At 42.8% G+C, this 19,635-nt stretch overlaps 1 protein-coding gene across 2 annotated transcripts in view; it reads left to right on the forward strand.

The window, feature by feature from the left end:
* PTCHD1 (patched domain containing 1) overlaps window positions 1-15,650 on the forward strand; it is a 31,921-nt gene extending 16,271 nt beyond the window's left edge. For both annotated transcript variants that reach the window (XM_084506309.1, XM_084506310.1), the window contains one exon: window positions 12,687-15,650. In XM_084506309.1, coding sequence (XP_084362435.1) covers window positions 12,687-14,341 — 1,655 coding nt within the window. In that variant the 3' untranslated portion in view covers window positions 14,342-15,650. The remainder of the gene's footprint in view (window positions 1-12,686) is intronic.
* Window positions 15,651-19,635: the final 3,985 nt, after the last annotated feature.

A 19,635-nucleotide genomic window follows, 5' to 3' on the forward strand; every position in this document is an offset into this window, starting at 1 on the left:
TTCGTAATTCAGCTGAATTTAAAATAGCTGAGTTATCATGTCAGCTGAAAAGCAGAATCAAAAACCTGATTTCCTATTGCCTGCTCCGCTGAAATCTACAGATGTTTGGTCTGGCACAGATGCTAATGTATTCATCATAAGTTTCCCTTATGCATTAAATGCTGTTTAACTGCCAATCCTTTAAAAATATCTGTTTCCTCAAAAAAAAACAAAAAAGTGTAACAAAATAAGCCACTGGACAACCAGCAGTGCTGCCCAAACAAGGTTTTGGGGTGAATGCAGGCGGGGCACAGCATTCGACATAGGTGTTGAGCAGCAAATCCCAGCGCTGCCCTCTGTGCTTAGGAGAGAGCTCACAATCTGTTCCCTGTCCCTTCAGACGCTCCTGCAGCTCGCTGGGGGAGATGCGGCTCTTGCCGGCTGCCAAGTCGGTGGCAGGGACGGGCTCTGTAGAGTGACGGTGGCTGCGAGGTGCTGCCAGATACAGGCAGAGACGCGGGGCCAGCTCCATACGCTTATATGTAGCCCGGGGTCCGAAAGCACACTGCTGGTTACGCTGGCACGGGAAGCGCAGTTAGCAGCTAGGGGAGCAGCTTGAGCTTGCAGCTTGCTGTAAACTGAAAGAAAAGTAGCAAGCCTGGTGCGAAACCCGACAAAATAGGAACGGATGCTTACTGCGGCCCTCGTCCCACGCTGCCGCATCGCGGCACCCACGGCAGCTCTTGCAGCATGGCAGCAGCACCCCGATATTCGGTGGGAGGGTGCCCAGGGGCAGGAGGAAGAGGCCAGCAGTGCCTGGTGCTTTGGGAGATACCCGATAGTTCCCCGTGCTTGAGGATGGGAGCAACACGGAGTGCTAGGAAGGTGCGAGGGCTGCAGGGTTAGAATCATGAAGGCAGCAAGCCGCTGAAGCAAGCAGCCGACAGCCAGCTTGGAGACCCCAGGGGGATGAGGGTGCTCAGGACAGCAGGGCTCAAGCCCCCTGTGCAACTTGTAAAGTGCCAGCCCCACTCCTTCAGATTTCGGGAAGAACGTGCTAGTAGGGAATTGAGATGTGTGCAAGATTGGAAGCCCTAAAAGCATTCATTATCTCCCCTATCAAGCACCCAAGTGTTTGCTATATTCAATAAAACCAAAGTGTCAACATCGGTTACATACAGAAGGTTACAAAGAGAAAGAAACAGCTCCTGCACAGGTCTCCCAGGTGCCCTTCAGTCCACACGTAAAGGTAACAGACACACAGATGTTTGACTTTGTATAGCACTTTTCCACCCATTTTTCTGTTGTCAGCTAATAAAAATGTGAAGCGTACCGAGCCTCTCTTGTCTTTATTCCCCACGCTGAGCTCTCTCGCTCCTGCCTTTCCTGTCCCTGCCTGCCGAGAAGAGATGTGGTCCTCAGCTAGGGACATCACCCTGCACTGCCCCCCAAACCTTTCTCCTGCTCTGTGTCCCATTGCATTTTGGGGCAGCCCTCTGCAGTAAATCTCGCCCATCTTCCTGTTGCAGGCGTAGCATTTCCTCCCTCATCCCTGCACAGCTCTCAGGGTGTTTTGGTCCCTCCAAGCTTCATCTTTTTCTCCTCAGCCACAGCTGTGCCCTTTGCCCCGACCCTTTCCCTGATATTCTTCAATGGCATCCTTGGCTCTCAAACAGTTCCCCAGGAATGCCCTGGAAGTGTACTGTTGTGTTTTGTTTTTTTTTGTCACTACATCTGCTCAGCTTTCCCAATTCAATCCTGCACAGCTCGATTTTACAACTAATCAATTTGTGTTTTCTTCCTTTTATTCCCCTTGTATAAATAAACCAACAAAATTATCTGGTTTTATCTACTCTGAGTAGATTCCCAGGCATGCAGTTTTCCTAGCTGTTCCTTTCTCCTCTCCTTTTGCTCTCCTCTCCTCGGTCCCCGCCTCACTTCTCTAAGCAGTCACACATCTCCTGCAGACCCTCAGACACCACCTGCCGTTTCTGTCCCTGGAGGGGAAGAGCAGAAGTAGGCCATCAGGTCACCCCGCTCCTCAGCCTACCACAGTCCTCTCACCAAAGTCCCCAGTTTCCACCTGAGGCGAGCTGATCAACCACCTCCTCCACCTGCCGGTCTCCCTCGCTCCAGTTCTCCTCCTGATGAATCTGTCACCCCAAATCCACCAAGGAACCCAATCACAAAGAAGCCACTCAGGCATGGGAGGAAAATAGGTTTAAGATACACCTGGTGTTGGGGTGTCTAAAACACCGTCACACCAATACTTCCCCCTGCAGTGGAAGATCTGCACGTGAGGCCAGCCAAGTGTGAAGGTGGCACAGCCCCCTGCATCTATGTTCCCCCCTCACCACCTCAAACCTCAGTGACGTCCTCATATACGTACGTGCTCCTTGGCTTCAGGAGAGTATCAGTGACTCAGGAAAAGAGGCACTGTATTTAGAAGTCAGTCCAGAGAACAGTTTAATGCTGAAACCACGTTCTGTGCAAGCATGGAATGAGGTCGGGTGTTTCCTATGGACTGGTGGTGCTCCAACATGCATTTCTTTCATATGAGAAGTGTGTTACAGGGGATGCAGTGCATTTAATGAGCATTTATTTAGGCAGAAAGTAGCAGAAAGATGTTATACTTTTGCTGTCCGTATTCTTTTAACTAGAGAGAAGTCAGTGTTTGTTTAATGGAAGGGCCTGTTAGTCAGAGAGACTGTGAATTTGCCTGGCTTTGACATCCTGAGACCTTCACTGCTTCAAGTAGTGAAGTCCCTCAAGAGCACCTTCCTCATACATGAAAACATATTTGAAGCTCCCCAGTTAAAGAAAAAATAATAAACCTTTTACTATAAAAATTTGCAGTGTGTTTTTCATACCAGACTCGGCTGGTCCATGGAGACCTGGGGAAGGTCAGTAGAAGCTGATATGATTTTTCATTGTAGGTCTTTGTTGTGAGAGAGGTGGTGCCCATTTAGTGTCTCTCATTAACAACACTCCCAGGCAGGCGATAGCCAAGAGGCAGATGTGGCAGGGGGCTGCCATTTTTGGGTGGTGAGACCTCTGCGTGCTGGAGCAGGACACTGGTGGAAATGGATTAGGTTAAATTAAATTGGAATAAGTTATATCTGGGTGCTTGGTGGAAGGCCCAGGCAGAGTTCTGAACTTGTAATTGTTTTTCTTTCTGCCCCCACCCTTTTTTTTTTTCTTTTTATCAGTAAAAATAATACTTCATATGTGCTCTAAATGAAGTTTTGCAAGATTTTGAGCATTGCGTTTCACATGTGGTTGAACGGTGTCTTATGAGTAAGAGCAATGGCAAACATTGCCTAAAGAGGAGAATTTCAGACTATGCCTGAGTTTTGGTTTCAGCTTTCTCACCAGGAAAGGGTAATTTGAATTGCAGTCAACTAATCCAAATTCCACTGGGCTAAGTTCCACTAGGAAAAATCTCCTAGAAGTAAATGATATTCTGGTTTGTGGGCTTAGAAATGTAAAACAGTTATAAAATCTGATTTTGCCCCACATATACTGACTGTATCTTACTCTGCCTTCTGTGGCTGCTAGGTATGGCGTGTCACTTGGCTATTCTGTAACGCAGTAAGTGTAAACCTTTCATATGTTGCAGGTAGCTTTCATTTACCTTTAAGTAATTGTTTTGTGCTTTTTTTTTTTTTTTTTTTTTTTTAACACAGTGCATGTGAAATCTGTCAAAAACTCACTTCATGGGGAAAATCGGGTTGCAGTTTTGCCTGCTGATATGATGACTCTAAGCATGTCAGACGTGAGACAAGCCCAGTAACACGTAACACCTAACTCCACATCTGACAACCCCCTTGGCCAGCAAGGCTCAAGGTTTGTTCATCTTGGTTGAAGCCCATCTCACTGGCTACATCTGTCCTTACTTTGCTACCCCAGTGCCAGATTTCCCCCTTCCAAGTGGCCGCCCCAGTGCAGAGGGTGGTCCTGGCATCCCATGCATGCCCTGGGGCCCTGTGCCCTCCTCCCTGTGCCCTCCTCCCTGTGCCATACTCCACCCAGCCAAACAAAGCAATTCGTAGACGAGCATGCCTCACAGATGTAAATATTCCAACAACTAACATCAGATTTCACTGACACTCAGCTCCTTCCATTGCGCTGAGTGAAATATGACTTTTAACTTTTGCCATGTCTTTTACGAAAACGCAGGAAAGCAAGTCACACATCTAAACAGACTTGACAGCCTGTTATTTAAACGCCAAAACAAGCCTTTACCCTTTCTTAAGTGGAATTAAATATTCACTTTATATCTAAAAGTAGATTTTGAACCATAACTTGCTTTGCTTATCTTTCTCAAAATAAAAAAGCCACTCAAGTTTTCTCTCAAATGTATTTCTGTTTCTAAAAAGTGCTTATCTGACATTCTTGCTACAACTGTAAAAACAAAAACTCAAATATAACACTCTTTCAATGCTAAAAAAGGATGATCCAAGAAAAAAAAAAATCACTTTCCAAAAGTCTGAATCAGTATTTTTAACTCTATTGAAATCAATGGTATGATTCAAGATTAACCATGTACTTTCTGAATTACCCACATAATCATTATACTAAGAGATCATTGATTGGAGCTGGATTTGGTGGGGTTTAAAAAAAAATAATTTGAAAATGCAATATTAAGTGAGAAGATTGCTTTTTATAATGAATAGCTTTAAAATGCACACACTCCAAAAATAAAAAGTGGCTAATGGTCTTACTGCCATTGCTGATTAGGGATCATGGCAAGAAGAGGACTATGAATACTGAGGCATAGTTCTAGTCATTAAAAATTCTTTTGCTCTTTGTTTATTTTCCCCTTAATAGGTAGAAAAATGATAGGAATAACTACATCTGTCTTGTGTGTATGTGTGTTTCTTCAGAGTTAAGGGCTTCTATCTAGAATGATTTTAGTTTCAATTGTATTATATAGAGCATGCTCTTAAAATTAGCGTGTGAATTGCACTGGTTTCTAAAACATGTGCCCAGCGTTGCTTGTTTGCTGCGATGAAAGATGATGGTGGGGAGTTTAGAAGTGGGACACGTCACGTACCCCAGGGATCACTGGTCCTGAGTATTTACAGCGAGACAGAGAGCATGAGGGTGCTTTCTTTCCGTCAGGGCGTCCTTTGTGCACACAGTGAGAAAGTGTGATTCAGAAAGGGCGAAGCCTGACCAAAACAGGCTGTTTCACAAAAGAGCAGAGAGCTAATCCTGTGCTGCATTTCCAAGAGTTATGTTTAGAAGCAGAGAGAAGGTGGGATATTATGTCAGGCATTCGCTGCCAGCAAGCAGGGATCAGAACGAAGGTGGGGCCGCAGATCTGTGTGGGTGTCACGAGCAAGCTAGCCCCTTTTACACTGTGCTGGGAGGCACTGCATGAGACCCGAACAAGGCAGAAACCTTGTGCTGGGCTGCAAGACGCACACTGCTCTGCTGCCTACGCATCGAGCAAGATGAGCGCAGGCTTAGCAGCCCAGAGAGTCTTTCTGCAGGATCTAAAACTAAAAATAACGCTGTGGTCTCCTAGCATAAAGTGCTGAGCACCAGCTGAAGATTTCATCTCTGCGTGCAGCAGCCCATGCTGCATGGTGTTCGGGGACATCTCTGCATTGCTGTGCTCCCGTGGGCGCAGCCACCCACAGCTGTGAAACACAGCAGTTACTTCCAGCTTAGTATTAAACATTTCTCTTTGTTCCCTGCCAAGCAGATACAGCACAAAGCAGAATGGATAGGCAATCTCTCAGGGGTCCGAGGCAGGTTTTTGTCTGCTGTGAATACACCAAGATGCTCACGTTTGTGGTCCCGGTAGTAAGCCAAGGACATGCTTGGGGCTTTCTGGTCGTGATGGCTGCTACTGCTGTAAGCGTGGCTGGGGAGATCAGCCCCAGAAATTGAGGGGGAATGGCTAATATGCAGATGTGAAGTGATCCCAGAAATCAGTCTGCTGGTATCACGCCTAAATGCCCAGCAGACTGATATATCTAATCTCAGAAAGTATGCTTCTCTTTTGAGGAAGACCCCAAATCAGATGTTAACATCTGCAGGTGTAGCACACCTTATTAATGTACATGTAAAAAGCAGTAGTCATTAAGAAAATAATTGCAGATACAAGTGTCCTGAGACACACACTGTGTGCTGCCAGGGGACATGGTTATCACAGGACTCCCATATAGCGCGTTAGTATCCTATAGGATATTAGCAGCCTATAGGATGTAACTCTACACTGAAGTGGGCCCCCAGAAACATGCAGGCAAGCGAAGGACAAGCAAGTGAGACATGCAGGGTGTTTTCTTTGCTCAGCAGGACTGCTAGGGACAGCCATGCCTGCGTGCTTCAGGATTCCCAGATGTGCAATGTGCCATTCAGGGGGCACTAAGTTAGGCCTTGGTTGGAATAACTCCTGTTTGTTGCAGCAGCATGCTGACAATTCAGCTGGTCAGCTCAACCCATGGCACCAAATTGTGATAAACTTGGTGAGACCTGCAGTGTGAACTAGTCTTGCTTCTGATTCTGTTTGCATGCTGAAGGGTCTGGATTTGGTGGTTATTTCAGTGGTATGAAGCCAGATGTTTGCTTCAGCTGGATGCAAATGCTCTTGGTCTGCCTGCAAATTCAGCGGCACTTGGAAGCTGCTGCGTGTTCCCAGGTAACGTTCTGCCTGCCAGGAGAGGCTGCATGAGGCAGGTCACCCATCTACTCAGCAACTGGTTGGTTACAGCTCCTGTGACACAGGGAGTCCGGATTAGCAGTTTCACCTGGCTTTTTGTAAAATGGGAGCTGGTGAGCTTGCTGGTCTAGCTGGAAAAAAATAAGTCAGCAGAGGGAAATTGTCTCAGCCTCTTTGTTGACATTACTGTGGAAAGCAATCACATAGCTGAGTGATATGCATTGTTATTTTTAATACTGTAGGCTAGGAAAATTCATTGCACCGTCATTATATCATATGTTATTACAGATATCATTTTGGAAAGGGCAATTCCTGCAGTATGATGCTGATCTCCTGTCTTACTAATTTTGCACAAGTGTAGTTTCTGAGAGCTTGGCTATGCCCTCAGTAAGCCAGGATATGAATTTATAGCATCCTAGCTATTCCATGTTAATTCACCCAGTGTTTGTCTCCGTGGGTGATATTTCACTCCACTTTGAATGTGAATCAAGTTGTCCTTCACGGGTTTTCTTGTGCTTTCTTTCCACAAAGAAAGCTGGTGTAAAATAGCTCGTGCTCTGTAAATTCACACACTTCCTCACTTCACACTAAATTCCTCTTGCAGACAAGTGCTTCCATTCACTGGGGTGATTTCAGACTTAAATCAACCTAAGTGAGACCTCATTCGTCCAGCTGAACCGATTGTGTTGCAAGGATGGAGCCATTACAATACGTGCAAAAACCTTAAATCAAAATCCAGACTTAACCCCAGCAACACCCCTGCTTCCATGTCAGGCTTTGCTGATCCAGATCACGAGGACACAGCCATGCATCCTACCATGACTCCTTCCCATTTTCAGCCTGCCTTTCATGCCATCAGTGTCAGGAAAACAGATTTAAAATTAAAAAAATAATAATAATAATTAAATAAATTAATTAATTAAAAAAAAAAGTTGTGGATGTTTCTAATCCTGATCGTCCCTTTAGTAGGGACATTGCAGAAGCAGGAGACTTGATAGCAGTGACTTGGGGTGGTGAGGAGCAGCAGAGCCTAGGCAGGGGGAAGGAGCAGGCTGCAGCATCAGGAGGACAGTTTGCCTGCACCAGTGCTGTGTCAGTCTGAATTCGGCAGGTGGTGGGCACCATCCGTACTGGTGCAGCATTCAGCCCAAGCAAGGCAGAGATCGATCAGTATTCGTGCTTTGTGTGCAAGTGCCTTAAAATGAGATGAATGAAATTAATTGCCCATGAAACGCCACCTTCCAAAGGAAGCGTGGAAGAATGCAACTTCAGAGCCTTTAAGGGAAATTTTGATGGGAAGGTTTTGCTCAGGTATCAAACACACACGCACACACAGGCACACAACCTTCCAAAGAGCAAGAACAACTGATGAGTCCCACATTCTGTTGCTTTGTGGATGCTTAAAACTGCAAAAAAATGAACCAAAACTTCATTCTCAGTCATTCTCCTTACTTTCTCTTACTGAAAAAGTCTATTTGAATACACAGCCTTCCTCTGCCTGTGATAAAATCAAAACCCCAAAACCTCACTTTTAGTGCAGAACTGAACATGTCCTTGAAACAGAAGGAAAGCTAGCAACAGCCTGGGTTTCAGGGAAGCAATTAAGGCAAGCGAACAGAGCTGGGCTGTGGCTGCAGTGGTGGGGAAGTGGCTTCACTGCTCTGCCACAGGCTCTGGGATGCTATAAATCCCATCTCCCCTCAGTGCTTTGGTATTGCCATTCAGCAGGCAGCAACCGAGCCAGCTTCAAACCCCAGCTGCTGATGCCACTTGCTTGAACAGCCACTTAGCAGGTGAAAGGATGCATCTCTTTTTTCGATATATTAAAATGGTACTAAAAGGAATGGTCATAGTGCCTGCACATAAGTACTGTTTAAAATTAGATAACCAATGACAATACTAAGCAACAGAAATTTTTGCCTTAGCTTTCACAACTCTCTATAAGTTGTTTTTTTTTTTTCTCTTATTCATGCTCTCCATTGATTTTGTAGAGCGTGTGTAATTGCAAGACTTGATCCTGAAGGAGGCTAATGAAACTTTTTATAGCACTTTCAGGTTAGTCATAAAAGCACAGTATTTAAGCTAGGAATCATTTATTGTTTTTATTACTGTTATTGTTATTAGTTTCTAAAATTAAAGATAGCCTACCTCAGCATGTGCAATAATTAAGCTCCTCCAAAATAACAGATAGCAATAGCTGTGCTCTGTGTTTTCTTTGAAAAAGCCAGAATTTCTGTCCTCAGTCATTCAAGACATGTGGCGGGGGGAGGCAGGGGAAAGAATTTGGTCCCCCTCTTCTCCAGTACCCTTCTCATATAGCCCTAACATTTTCATTTGCCCACTAAGAACCTCTTTTAATTTAAAAATAAATATAAATAAAAATAAAAATAATAAAAATAATAAAAATAATAAAAATAATAAAAATAATAGAAATAATAAAAATAATAGAAATAAAAGTCTTTCTTTGTACTCCTTGTTCTCAGTGCATAGTTGTACAGCCTGACTGTAGGGGACAACAAGTGAATCATAATAGCAAATGTCAACAACAAAAGATCTCCAATAGCCCATTAGCTGTTTGAGTTCATATTTGTTATTTACTGAGTGATGGTGAATAATGAACAAATTGCTGTAAATCATTACAGATTTGTGGCTTAAGTCGCTAGTAAAAAGGGAAAATCAGTTAAAGTAATTACATAATTTATTTGCAAGGAAAAAATTGCCTCGTTCTCGTTAATATTATATAGGTTAGACACAGCACTAGCAAGAGGAATAAAAGTAATTGGTGCAAATCAGTTGAGGACACACCAAAAAATAGAAAAGGAAATGACAGGAGAGTGAAAGAAATTCTTGCAAAATGCCTCAATAGACCTATCTGCCCTAATCTCTGGGACTGAGATCTGTACAAGCACCAGCAAGTTAGACAACGCTGGAGATGGGCACGCCAAGCTGTGCTTGTAATCAGTAGCTAGAGGAGTAAATTAAGTTAGTTAAATCCCCTTCTAGCTAAACAAGACTAATCTTTGGACTGCCGTATCTAATTCATGTACAAGTTCAGGTTTCTTTTTTTTCTCCTATCATACTGGATTGGGTCAGTAGTGCCGCTGATGCAAAAAGCATGCAAGTTTGCTTGTCATGCAGGTATGCCTTCCTAAAGGTAAATTACAGTTCTGTAGCTGTTATACACACGGGCAGGCAAGTCAGAGATTGTACAATCGAAGGAAAATACCAATTCCCAGCACACAGACCGCGTAGGGAGCAACAAAAGGGACCGATCCTAAAATAGAATGGTATCTCACTGTTTTTCCATTGGCTTTGTGGAGCACATGCGGGGACGCCTCTTTGTGCCTTTGCTTGAAACGTTCTCCAAATCAGATTCCATTTTAGGTTAGTCCCGAAGAAGATATAAGATGAAGTGGTGTCCCAGAGTGTTCTTTGTTTCGTCCTTAAAGAAAACATGTTGTATCAGGGGTCAGTCTTATCAGACATTATGCAAAATCTTATGACTTAAAAAGTCCTGCTCAGCATCTGATTTAATTAGCTCTAATATTTTTTTTCATTGCAAAGTCAAAGGCTTTCCAAATTAATGCAGCTATCTGAATATTTTTGGGCAGGAGCCTGTTAATGCTGAAATGTTGTTTTGCAAAAACATGTTATAACTAAAGCTCATGATGGAAGTAATTTGTAATATTCAATGACCTCATTTTATACTGTTTTGCTCACGAGAAGCTAATGCATATGATGCCATGTGAAACCCTCAGACAAGCCTGTCTGCAGGACTTATGGGAGCCATAAATGGATTAAATCTCTCACTCCCTGCTTTGGCAAGTGATCAGTTACATTTAAATAAAGGTCAGCCTGTCTTTACAAAGAACACACTGGAAGCAAGCTTAATAGCTTTCCCTTCTGAGCCTAGAACATAACTATTTGAAGTATAATTAACAACGGGGTGCCAGTCACTGATTATGCTTTTTGCTTCGTTTTATGTCTGGGGAGATCCAGTATTCCCCATTAGTTTTAAGAGGGGTCACAGTGCTAGTTATCAAATTGATAGTCTTGACCTGGCCCTGTAAAACATTGTTTGGGACAATTCAGATGAATGCCAAATGCCATACCAAGACCAGAACCATGACACTGCTACAAATTGGACACTCATGTTCGGTGCCATGACTCCAAATGACAGTGCAGGTATGACATCTGCCAGGCATGAGAGCACAGACTTGCTTATTCTAAATACTAGGTGACCGTGATAAGGAAGAACATCAGCTGTCCTATTATCCCATCTTATGAGCTCTATATTTTGGATTCCCTATAAAATACCCAATTCCTGTTCTTTTCAGCATTAGCAGAGTTACCATGCCTGCCGTCTATTAAAATGTAGGTAGGATATTCCTTGCAAGAAGGGTAGAATGAATTGGAAACAAAAGGTACTGACCACAAAAGGGTTACTTTCTCAAGTGAATTAAACATCTAGCCCATGTGAGGAACTTAAGAGTAAACAAGGTATGTTCTTGAGAATACTTCATTTATTTGTGGGGTTCCTGACTGGTATTTGTAGCCCTTGTGGCAAAAGTGATAATCATCTATCGTGAAGAGAACATAGCTGATAGAACAATTTTGGTAGTCTGCAGACAGCCTGAAATCCTAATGGAGATCTGTGAATTACCTTGCCCTGGCTGACTGGAGCACCAACTTCAGCAGCCCAGTGACTGCACTTCAGTGTCATCGTCAAGTAATTCCGCTCTGATCATTTCATCTAATGTTATCAGGGAGTGGGTAAGAGCAAAACACCGTGGACTGGCTTTTGAGAATTTCTGAAGATAATGCAAGAGCAGACAGGAGAGGTAAGGAGGGGAGGACAGGAGAAACAGCAAAAGAATGAGGAGGAAGAGAAATTAGAAGGCAGAGAAGAGGATGGGATTAGATAGAAAGGATCTATTAAGTAAAGATGAACATGATGTGAAGTATCATGAGAAAAATATCAAAGCCTTACATTCTGGTTGTGATACAAAGACTGTATTTTTCCTTTCACCTCAGTGTAGAAGTTCAACCTACTTTCATCTCATCCACTCTCATCTGATATCTTGCCTGATGACTGTATTCCCAGATCAGGTCCACTAAGAGTGAGCAGAGGTCTGTATCCCCAGAATGTGTCTCTGTTAGTGATCATAAAATAGAAACCAGAAGAGGAGGATGGCAAACCAGAGATTAAAATCATGCACTTTTCCCAGTTTACCTGCACTTTTGGGTTACACACAGGATTTCAGGTCTGTTGGTCATTATTTCCTTTCATGAATGTTATGTTAATCTTAAGGGTTAATTAAATTACAAAATATAGGAACCGCCAGGAGAAATAGAGCTGCATTTGGTTTTACATACCCTTAGACATGCTAAAGTAAGAAAATCAATGCCTTAAGCAATTTCATACTATTCTGTGTCTCAGTTCTACCATTCTGTGTCTCTAAAATCTATTTGTGCTTTTTTGTTTGTTTCATTTCTAGGATTTCTTTTTCCTGAAAAAAAAAAAAATGCATAGGAAGTGCAGAAGTCAGTGACTGATTTACTTGACAGTGTTCAGCTTACATGAAGGTTTCATTTTTTTGCAGTCTTTCTACAAAGCAGCCAACTAAAACTCTGCTTCCAATGTAGGCACTTCAAGGTCATATTTCTTTGTTTCCACCACAGGTCAGATCCCATCACCAGGAAAAACTAATTTCAAAGCATCTTCCATCACAGGCACTCCAAGATATTGAAATGAAACACCCAGCCAGAGAAAATACTTTTTCTTTAACCCATCAACCCTGCGTCAGTGAAGCAGAACTCTCCTCCAGCTCTGGCAATAAGGTTTGCTAGTCAGGTAGCAAATGCGCTTCGGTGGCTTAGACCTCCGTAATATTTTCTCTCTCCTGCAGGACGTTTACTTCAAGAACAGTTAAAAGACAGATACGTCTCCTTTGAGCCTTTTAGCATGTCCACGTTACGTTATTCCACATGTTGATTTGAGTACTTTAAACACTTGCTTTGTTCTCTATTGTAGGTCATGGGTTATATGGGACATTTGAAATGTTGTCCTCCTGGAGAAAAACTAGAGAAGACCAACATGTTAAAGAGAGGACTGCAGCCGTATTTGCAGACTCCATGCTCTCGTTTTCTCTCACCACTGCCATGTACCTGGTCACTTTTGGAATAGGTGCCAGTCCCTTCACTAACATTGAAGCAGCCAGGATTTTCTGCTGCAATTCCTGTATTGCAATTTTCTTCAACTACCTCTATGTACTCTCCTTTTATGGTTCCAGCCTGGTGTTTACTGGCTACATAGAAAACAACTACCAGCATAGTATCTTCTGTAGAAAGGTACCAAAGCCAGAGGTATTGCAAGAGAAGCCTGCATGGTATAGGTTTCTTCTGACAGCCAGATTCAGCGAGGACACAACAGATTCAGAGGAAACGAACACCTATGAGAGTCATCTTTTGGTGTGGTTCCTTAAACGTTATTATTGTGACTGGATAACAAACACTTATGTCAAGCCTTTTGTAGTTCTCTTTTACCTTGTTTATATTTCCTTTGCCTTAATGGGCTACCTGCAGGTCAGTGAAGGGTCAGACCTGAGCAACATCGTAGCGACCGCCACACGGACCATTGAGTATACTACTGCCCAGCAGAAGTATTTCAGTAACTACAGCCCAGTGATTGGGTTCTACATCTACGAGTCAATAGAGTACTGGAACACCAGTGTCCAGGAGGACGTGCTGGAGTATACCAAGGGCTTTGTGAGGATATCTTGGTTTGAGAGCTACTTAAATTACCTTAGGAAACTCAACATATCTACCGGATTGCCCAAGAAAAATTTCACTGATATGTTGAGGAACTCCTTCTTGAAGGCCCCTCAGTTTGCCCATTTTTCAGAGGATATCATCTTTTCCAAGAAATACAACAATGAAGTCGATGTTGTGGCCTCCAGGATGTTCTTGGTGGCCAAGACAATGGAAACCAAGAGGGAAGAACTTTATGACCTCCTGGAGACCCTGAGGAAGCTCTCTCTCACCTCCAAGGTGAAATTCATCGTTTTCAATCCATCATTTGTGTACATGGATCGTTATGCCTCTTCAGTGGGAGCCCCCTTACAAAACTCCTGCATTAGTGCTTTATTTCTGCTCTTCTTCTCTGCATTCCTGGTGGCAGACTCTCTGATCAATGTCTGGCTCACTCTAACTGTTGCCTCGGTTGAGTTTGGAGTTATAGGTTTTATGACCTTGTGGAAAGTGGAACTAGATTGTATTTCTGTGTTGTGCTTAATTTACGGAATTAATTACACAATTGACAACTGTGCTCCACTGTTATCAACCTTTGTCCTGGGCAAAGAATTCACAAGAACTAAATGGGTGAAAAATGCCCTGGAAGTGCATGGGGTAGCTATTTTGCAGAGCTACCTCTGCTATATTGTTGGTCTGATTCCTCTTGCAGCTGTGCCTTCAAATCTGACCCGTACACTGTTCAGGTGCTTGTTTTTAATAGCATTAGTCACCTTCTTTCACTGCTTTGCCATTTTACCTGTGATATTGACTTTCCTGCCACCGTCCAAGAAGAAGAGGAAAGAGAAGAAGAATCCTGAAAACCGTGAGGAAATAGAGTGTGTCGAAATGGTGGATATGGATAGCACCCGAGTGGTTGACCAAATTACAACAGTCTAACTTGTTTGTTTGTTGCTTTTTTACACTAGGTCTTACTTAGAAAAAAAAAAAAAAAAAAAAAAAAAAAAAAAAAAAAAAGAAAGAAACCAGTGCTGACTCAGTATCTGGGGAGAGAAAGGGGTTTGGAGGTTTCTCCTCCCCTCTCTAAACTAAATCCAGGAATATCCGAAACAATGGGAGAAATTTAAAATAAATAAATAAATAAATAAAGAGCGGGGGGATTGTACCTTGATCAGCTCCTATAACAGGTATTACTAGAGAATTTGCATACCCATGCAATGAGGGGTTGAGTTTTAGAACATGATGTAAGACCTAATGAGAGAGGTTGGGTTCCTAAGCAGTCTTCTGCATTGCCTGTACTGCAGATACTGCAATTATTGTTGCTAAACCCCATCAGATTGAAAGGTCAACTGTCAAGGCTGAAGTAGCACTAAGTGTTCGCTGGATGTAAAGGCTTTACAAACTTTCTGCACAGCAATAACTCAAGTCAGTGAGTCAGCTCTTATAGGTCTTAGCCATCACATTTAATTTTTCTTTCCTCCCCTAATCTAAACATTTATGCAAGACTGTATAACAGATAGCAAACTGTACTGGAAAAAAAAAAGCAGTACACAGCAACCAAACAATTTCCAAACCCTTTTGTGTTATAAATCTTCTTTTTTTCCTAAAAATATCCTTATTTTAAAATGTAAATCATCCCATGTAACATTTTTAATCATGGTTTTATAGCTGTTTCTGTTTCTTATGAAGAAAAAAAAAGAAAAAAAAAAAAAGAAAAAAAATCCCAGTGACTCTGTCACTCTAGAAAATATATAATTATATTTTATAAATGTCTCGCTACTAGGTAAACACATAACCTGCTTTACCAACCGTAATTTTGTTAGCACTCTACTAACACGTGCGAGTGGATCTAGCAGCGGACAGAAGACGGTGTACTGAATATTTCAGCACCAAAATCCATGACACAGACCTCACGTATTAATATATCATCAAGAAAGTGAATGTTAGGGCTCTTTTAGTGAGAGCCTATTTCAGGCCATTCACTGGTAATGCATACTAAGAGGATTAGTGGGTAGTTTTACGTAATGTATAACTTAATCCTTCGATCTTCCTAGAGTACTGGTAAAGCAATAGACCTTACAGCTATGGGCTCTTCCAAGAGATGCATACCAAGAGAGTTGTACATAACAAACTGAAGGCTGGGACTGCAGTTTAGCAGTAGCAAGTTTAATAATGTCCCCAAAGAGCCCGTAACAAAGGGGCCTATTGGAAACATCACATCTGAGGAAAGAAAGAAAGAAAGAAAGAAAGAAAGAAAGAAAGAAAGAAAGAAAGAAAGAAAGAAAGAAAGAAAGAAAGAAAGAAAGAAAGAAAGAAAGAAAGAAAGAAAGAAAGAAAGAAAGAAAGAAAGAAATGAAGGAAGGAAGGAAGGAAGGAAGGAAGGAAGGAAGGAAGGAAGGAAGGAAGGAAGGAAGGAAGGAAGGAAGGAAGGAAGGAAGGAAGGAAAGAAAGGAAAGAAAGAAAGAAAGAAAGAAAGAAAGAAAGAAAGAAAGAAAGAAAGAAAGAAAGAAAGAAAGAAAGAAAGAAAGAAAGAAAGAAAGAAAGAAAGAAAGAAAGAAAGAAAGAAAGAAAGAAAGAAAGAAAGAAAGAAAGAAAGAAAGAAAGAAAGAAAGAAAGAAAGAAAGAAAGAGCTTATAAAGATTACATTACCAAGTCTTTTTGGAGCTGTGAGTTCTAAATCAATAATTCTGTCAGCATCTGTGATGTGGAGTAATGCAGATAAAGAAGCATCTCTTCCCTCCTCCACCCCTCCACCCTTCAGAACTACAAGTTTATTACTGTAAGGGTTTATTATGGGGTTGGACCCCCGTGGGGTTATGCAAGCCAGTTCTGTAGGTTTTGCTGGGAGTGCTCCAGCTATAAATGGACTGCAAATACCCGGCTGCAGGAATCTGGCCTGTATGTTGGGTGATCTCATGAATGTATGGACCTAAGAGTGCAGTAAAAGTTTTCAGCAGCCGGCACAGTGCTTGCTTGAGTCGTGGTATCTAGAGGTGGGATGGGTATTGCAGGGGCTTGGGCTGCTGAGAGCACTGTGTCTCAGAGGATGCCTGTGTTACACAGACCTATTATCTCATCTGTGGCCACAGCCCTGGGGTATGCTTCATTGTGTAAAAATTCTCTAAAGCATCAAGTCCCGGCGACCCCCAGCTGCTAATGCCGCCTTGTAAATATGAATTTTCAAGCAAAGAAATACTTCTAGAGCTTCCTTCCTGGAAGAAAAGATAACCAGATATTTTGCCTTCCCTGAGCAAAATGTTACTGACTAGCAAAAGAAGTTGGCAGAGCAGCTGGCAACGTTTGCTTTCCCCTGGATAACTCTCTTCTCTGACCAGAAGGGAAGGAAGCAGAGTTCAGGAATGCACAGGCTCTTTGCTTGAACAAACACCATTTGCTGTAGTAGCAACAGTAACAACAACTTCAGCCTTGGCAGAAGTCAGGCAGACACCTTGAAGACAGCCAAATGAATGTGAGGTGAGGGGAAAGACCTGTTTCCTCTCTTTTCTTTAGACTCAGGCATGGGGCTATGTTTTCCAGACAGAAATCATTCCTCCAATGTACTTTCAGTGTAGATTTTCTGTGATGGCCATTATGTCATTTAAATAACAATCTCCCCATATCCTGGCTGCTCAAGAGGCAGCTGCAGTGACTTTTAAAATTCAGAGGGCATTAACAAATCAATTGAGAGCTACAGAGAAATTGCAAACCATTTTTGACAGCAGCAATCTACTGGCTTGTGGGACACCTGGAAACAGATGTGTGAAAGAGGTGGTTTGTACATGGCAGAGAGGAATAAATACATAGCAAGCACTGATTTGACACCTCTGCTGTCCCTGATGCTATCACTTGCAAATGCAGGATGCAAGGATGGCTACCGTAAACCTCCCACATCTAATTGAAATGCATAGATAGGAGTGTCTTTAAAGAGATGTCCAAAGACAAGCTTCTAGTTTCATGGGTCTCTCATTAAGTCTCAGCATGTGAAGCCTTCAGAGGTCTTCAGGGAAGGTGAGAAAAACAGTGATAAAATCACTCTTCTGTCTCCAAAACCAATGCAAAAAGAACACGGAGGCCCTGCTATGGCAAAGCACAAAAGTACAAGTTTAGGTATCCGCAGAAGATAGGGTGAGAAGTCATGAAGCCCACATCTTTGCCCCAAGGAAGAGACAATGATATTTAAGTCATTTCTGAGGGCTATTTGTAACAGTCCGTTCTTAAAGGTCTTTTAAAGGCAGATTCTTCCCCTACCAGGTTCCTCCTGTGCTATCTTACCCCAAAAATAACTAATTCTGGCTTCCCACAACCAGAAGGGAGAAGAGGAGCCATGTCCCTTTTCACACAGAGAAGGCTAGGCCAGGCCAGACCTGGCAAGGGACAGCTTCTGAAGCCTCCCCACCCCTCAGAAACCCAAAGGAGAGCCAAAAACAACTTCCCTACGTGTCTCACCGTGTTTCACCTCAAGTTGCCACTCTGTTCCTGACTTGCAGGCTTGGTGACGTAAAGCCATGAAAATGCTTAGGGTGTCCTCAGCCAAGGTCCAAGAGATTCCTGCCTGAATCCTGATGTGTCTGAGAGAGACACCACATGCTCTTTCTCTCCAGGTAGCTTGAATACCTCAGCATGAACCAGAAACGGCACCTTCTCAAGGCTTCTCAGACTATGCTAATCCACTTTGGCCTTCCTTCCCTTTGACTTTTTCCTCTGGAGCAATTGTCTTCACCAAAGTCAGTTGGTACTTGCTGCATCCGCTGATTAACAGGTGCAGATATTGTGCTCTGTTCTCAGCCCAAAGCACTCCAAAATGCCAACTCTGTATAAGACTTTACCCTCACCAGTGAACCTCTATTTTGGAAGACTACCTAGGCTTAAGCAGTTTTTGTCACACTCTTGTCTTTCTAGCCCAGGTTTCACTGTGGTTTTGTTTGCAATATAGACAACCCAACTTTTGTATAAATTTAGTGAGTAACAAACTATTATACACTGTCAGGCACTGACTAAAATTGAAGCAAAAATTTTAATTATGGATAACGAGAATATATAGGACGGTGGCTCACTGAGAGCATATATCTTCTACAAACATTGAAATTTCCATACAGTAAGGTATGGTGTATAGTATATTTTTACTACAGGGTAAGCATGGGAAAAAATAACCAATATGAGTGCATATGACCAGCCCATTTTTCTTACAACATAATTCCTAAATGTTGGCTTAGCACAAGTCCGTTTTCGATTTACAAGTGCTCTAATTGGATGGGAAAAAAAATGAAGAGAGAAAAGTTGGTATAGTTGGAATAACTTAAGCATAAAAATTAATTGATGAAGCCAGAATTTTCTGCCCAAAGCTTTATGTGAAAATGTTCTACCTAGATTAAAATTATAGCTGTGAAGGCTTAGAAAAGCCTGTGTAGCAAAGAAAGGGAACTTCTTTTCCAAAGACAAGAAAACACATTTAGCATGGACAACTGCATGAACCTGAAGGGAAAACAACACCAAAGTGGCTTGAGGTTGCATTGAGCCATGTGAGGATTTGCATCTGGTCTCAGAAGCTTTCTGAGCCAGTGCTGAAGTCAGGTAACATGTGTACTGTAAATTGAAAGGTGTACTTTTAAAGGCTTTTCTCGCAGCTAACTGTCCTCTGGTGAGCCACCAAATCCCACCGCAGCCAACACCTCGCTTATTTTTATTAAAAGAGGAAACAAAACAGAGTAGCTGCACACCTGGGTAAAATTCAGAAGAGTCAGACGTGACTTCTCTTTTAAACAGGGAGAACATCAGAAAGAGCTCTTTAGCATGTGGTTTTTGTGGGAGAAATAATGGTTGTTGCAGAAGTTAGCAAATGGGTGCTTTACCTATTTCTCAACTTTGGAAATAGAGCAGTCCTGGAGATTTGGGAAAAGGGAGCAGGGTGTAGGAGCTGGCCTTTGGTTTGCTCTGTGCCCTGAGCTACTGCAGTTACCCTTGCATGGATGGGAGCTGAAGGCAGGATGGGAGCACAGGAAGGAAACAGGATGCACGTTGGGCACACCACAGCCAGGGGCAAGGGAACCTCCCAGGGCACCATCTAGGGCACCAGGTCTGTGCCTCAGCCTGACCCCACAACTCATGCAGGATGCAAGCAGCCCCAAGCATGGACAAGGGCCTGTGCACACACAGCAATCTCCTGATGTGCCTAATGTTACAGCAGTGCCTCACTGCTTTCTGAATCAGAGCTCACAAGCCCATGGGAAGCCACT

The sequence above is a fragment of the Aythya ferina genome, assembly GCF_964211825.1.
Source record: "Aythya ferina genome assembly, chromosome: 1".
NCBI lineage: Eukaryota > Metazoa > Chordata > Aves > Anseriformes > Anatidae > Aythya > Aythya ferina.